Here is a 4,159-nt window from a genome sequence, read left to right as displayed (position 1 = left end):
CATTACACTTTAAAATGTAGAATGATGAGTCACTTACAATAGTAAGTATAGCGAGAGAAAAAAAATGTCAACAAACTTACGTTATACTTTAAAATGTAGAATGATGAGTCACTTGCAATAGTAAGTAGGTCACCACTATCAGCCCAATAGAGATTCTGAATAAAAGAGACCAAACATCAATTCATATAAGCTATAAGAGATCTGAACATGCACAGCACAAAATAAACTTGTAATATTCTCACTTTCACATTAACATCAATGCGCCGTATCAATCTGCATTCAGCCCAGTCATAAAAGCAAATGAAGTCATTCGAGCACATTGCAAGTAAAGCTCCTCCAAAGATACGCTCAGCAGAAAAGGTGGGTCTTATACTTCTCTTCTCCTGAAATTACAACTTCTCATCTTAGTTCAACTTCACAAGGATTAGAGTTAGAATTTTTGGACTACGCGATCAAGAGCAGCAAGGATTATGGAGTAAACAATATGACTAAACAAATCCAAGTTTCAGAAACAACAACATAGCGTCCATCAGAATCATGAACAAAGGTGAACGGACTAAGGAGGCCTATATGCGTTGGACAAAGGCTAATGGAGACTAATATGCGCTAGTATAGTATGACTGCATTTATACCTGACTGATGAGAACTGCAGCAAGAGTATGGGAAATCACACACTTAATGGGTTTGGTTAAGCACGAGACCCACTAGTAAATCAGTATGACTGATAGATTGTCAATATAAAAAACTTACGTCGAGTTCCATATAAAAAATGTGTGTCAGATGCTCCTTTCCGATATTAAAAATACATTTTAAGTACTAAGAATTTAGATTTAAGTGCGACATATGATGATAAATAAGAATTTAGATTTAAGTGCGACATATGATGATAAATAGCTCTCTCCTTGTTCTTCAATTAGTTGCACAAATTGAAGTGGTTTTGCAGCGCCAATTATATAGATGCCAGAAAGAAATAGAAATAAACAAAGTCAGCCAGGTAAATTTGTAGGTTATGGGTGGACCATTTCTAGGAATAGACGAGGTGATTTTTTTTTGTGATGAACGAGGAATGATACTGAAACTTAGGCATGTGTGAGACATTTTAAATGTGGCCTCCACTAGTCCTTGAAGCTGAAGCTGGGTGTAGAACTTTACGCAGGTAAAGCTAAACCTACTGATTGGGGAGAGCGCAAATGGGTCAATCATAAAGTGGCACTGAAATGAGGACACCTTTCAGGCTTAATTAATGACAGGGTTCTTCGTGTGGGAATAAGGGATAAGCTAAGGTGGGCAGAACAGCAGCATATGCGTGAAACACCTTTCATGAGATTGCTTCTCATCTAGAAAAGGGATTTCTGGCTTAATTCATAAACCAGTATTTTATCACTATTATTATTGTATCATCATCTCAACTGAAGTGAGAAAAGCTGTCAAGAAAAGACAATAGTAGTAAGAGTAATCAACTAATTTTATAGTCTATACAAGCAGCTGTCAACATGACTTAACCCTCGACATATTGGATGGATGTTTATGTCAATAGAAAGAAATAGAACTGATTTTCCAAATTGATCAATTATTATTTCTCTTAGATGGATCCTTCTACAACAGGTTACATCAGTAGGAGTAATGACCCTGTATTCTTAAGATGTACACCAGAAGTGTAAGATTATTAAGAGGCCATTTCTTCTTTAATCCATGCTAGTTTCCCCAATAAAATAAGAGAATAAAACAGGTTGAAGTAAATACCTGAAAGTTTTTGCTGAAAATTTTTATTCTTGATGTGCTTTCTCTGACCGCATATTCACCCTCAGATGACCACACAACCTCGAGAGCGGAGCCAAAAGATCTGTTTCTCCATGCCAGCGCTGTGTAAATAATGTATTCACCATCTCCACAAACAACCACAAATCTACCATTACGGTTATGCTTTAAGCTCTACAAACATAAGAAATAAATGCTTGATCAAAATTCCTTTTTTTCCACCAGGGATGAAAATTTAAGATGAAATTAACTGCAACATAAAACTATTCAATTTAGATTTACAACATTCTTATGATAGAAGGTAAAGCAACTAAAACTGCCTTCAGGTAGACGCCCTAATTCCGTATTATATGGTTTCAACGAAGAATATCACTACAAGGAAGAAGGTGAAGGGCTTAAAAAACCTTAGGACAACTCAGCAAAGCTTGGATGAACAGGATATGTACATGGTTTATAGAAGCATCAATTTAGCAACTCTGGGCCTAAACTTATCTGAATTGAGAAAAGAACACTCACGAAGCCAACCTCCAAAGACATCGTTAAGGTTTGTCTTATTATGTTAAAATGGATAGACCAATTCTTCATAAAGCAAGAGATGATAAAACGGGAGCAATAAGTATAAAATAATGCATTTCCATGATTAAAAAAAAGTAATGCATGGTTCAAAATATTACGTTTTTCTAAAAACATAACAAAGACAGCTTTATACACTAACTAAATGAATTAAAACAGGAACAACGTAGAACCACACTGATCCGCACTAGATCAAAGAATAATGCCAAGACTGCAAATAATCTCTCAATTCATCAAGACACCCCGCCTATTGCCTAACATAAAAAACATGAAACTGCATTTCATCACTCAGTAAGACAAATAAAATAAATATCTGAATGTGCCCACATGTGTTTTGTTCATCCCTTTCAAACATATCCAAGAAATTCTGCAGTGTTGACTTCGAATCAGTATGTGATACAGATACAGGAGAGCTAAAGTTTGCATGCTTGCCATGCTTCTGAGATATCCTTTAAAGGATCAATTCATCCATGAGTGACAAAGAGGATCAAGGAGGTAAAGAAACTGCAGCTTAGAACATAGTACCAAGAAACTTACTTGTGGATAGAGGTCACAGCTCCCCAGCTCCTTCACAGCCAAAGGCAATCTTTCTCCATCTGTAACCTGAAGGACAAATTATACCAATTTTCTAAATTAGCTACAGAAAAGTTTATCTTTCTACTTTTTGATGAAAAAGTACAGAAAGTAACCTCATAGTCTGCTCCGACTGTCTTAATATTGACAGTTTGAATTTCGTTATGTTTTGCCCATATGATCTTACCACTGCTGTCCATACTAGCTACTGGAACTTCACGACCAAGTTTTATCATTATGGTTCCTTCATCATATCCAATTACCACTCTGCATAATTTACCAGATGAGCAAAAAGTCAAATAGTACACCATGTAATCAAGATTTTTTACACAACTAAGAAGCTTTGTTAGAGAACTTATCTAATAAATAAACAATATAGAACTTATCTAACAAAGAAACAATATTAGATAAGAACACCCAAAATATCAAAAGGATATATCTTCATAATTTGAAGCAGCATTATTGTTTTATAAGGAAATCATAGAATAAATTTCTCTACCGTGGAAAATTAAGCAAATTGTGAAGGAGGGGTTAATGTTTGACAATTACCTCCTTGAACCTCTCGAGTATCCCACAGCCCAAACTCGTTCAAGACCGTAATTTAGCGTGTTCTCAAGCCTGCAAAAAAGATAAGAGGATGATGAAACTGAAAGATAAAAGAAAATATGGAATCCTTCAATTCACAAACATTACAAATGAACATAAATGGGACTAATGATAAATCTAAAATAACTTTCTCAAGGAAATTTTGGACAATAAGAAACACAGTAACTGGAACCACAATATACGTAGAGAGATTTCTTATACACGTACATACATACATACATATATAATTATAGACATGTCTCTATCCAAAAATCCAATGAAATATTTCTAAGAAATATAATAGCATACAATGGTTATATGTGCTAAAAGTTTAACTTAGCATAAACTCTAGGTCTAAACTGGAGCAAAATTATATTTCTTAGAATTATGCCCATGGAGAAAATATGAGGCTGATTTAACAGGTAATAAACAAGGATGTAACGGTGTGAGATAATGTGAGAGTAATAATTTCAAGTAGTTATTATGAACGTGTAGGAAAAGTGATGTTATATTTCATACTAGAGAGCAATCACTGCACCTCTAAAATAGGTGTAAAGTTTTGAATTTACATTTTACTAAACTACAAGAAATGTTAGCATACACCCAGGGGTGGATCCAAATACATGGGTAGGAGTGCAGTTGCACCCCTACAAATTTCTAAATTGTAAAT

At 34.8% G+C, this 4,159-nt stretch overlaps 1 protein-coding gene across 5 annotated transcripts in view; it reads right to left on the bottom strand.

Annotated features, from left to right (window-relative positions):
• LOC109822461 (coatomer subunit beta'-1-like) overlaps positions 1-4,159 on the bottom strand; it is a 17,387-nt gene that overhangs the window by 8,062 nt on the left and 5,166 nt on the right. For all 5 annotated transcript variants that reach the window (XR_002242134.1, XR_002242135.1, XR_002242136.1 and 2 more), the window contains exons 9-14: positions 3,454-3,522; positions 3,021-3,171; positions 2,869-2,934; positions 1,744-1,932; positions 243-383; positions 81-155 (exon numbers count right to left, since the gene is read on the bottom strand). Coding sequence is in view for 2 of the 5 variants with exons in the window: in XM_020388659.1 (XP_020244248.1) it covers positions 81-155; positions 243-383; positions 1,744-1,932; positions 2,869-2,934; positions 3,021-3,171; positions 3,454-3,522 (691 nt within the window). In the remaining 3 variants the exon portion in view is untranslated. The remainder of the gene's footprint in view (positions 1-80; positions 156-242; positions 384-1,743; positions 1,933-2,868; positions 2,935-3,020; positions 3,172-3,453; positions 3,523-4,159) is intronic.

The sequence above is a fragment of the Asparagus officinalis genome, chromosome 8 (genome assembly GCF_001876935.1).
Source record: "Asparagus officinalis chromosome 8, Aspof.V1, whole genome shotgun sequence".
Classification (NCBI taxonomy): Eukaryota; Viridiplantae; Streptophyta; class Magnoliopsida; order Asparagales; family Asparagaceae; genus Asparagus; species Asparagus officinalis.
Note: the sequence above shows the minus strand (reverse complement) of the source record. Positions and strands in the feature narration are given on the sequence as shown.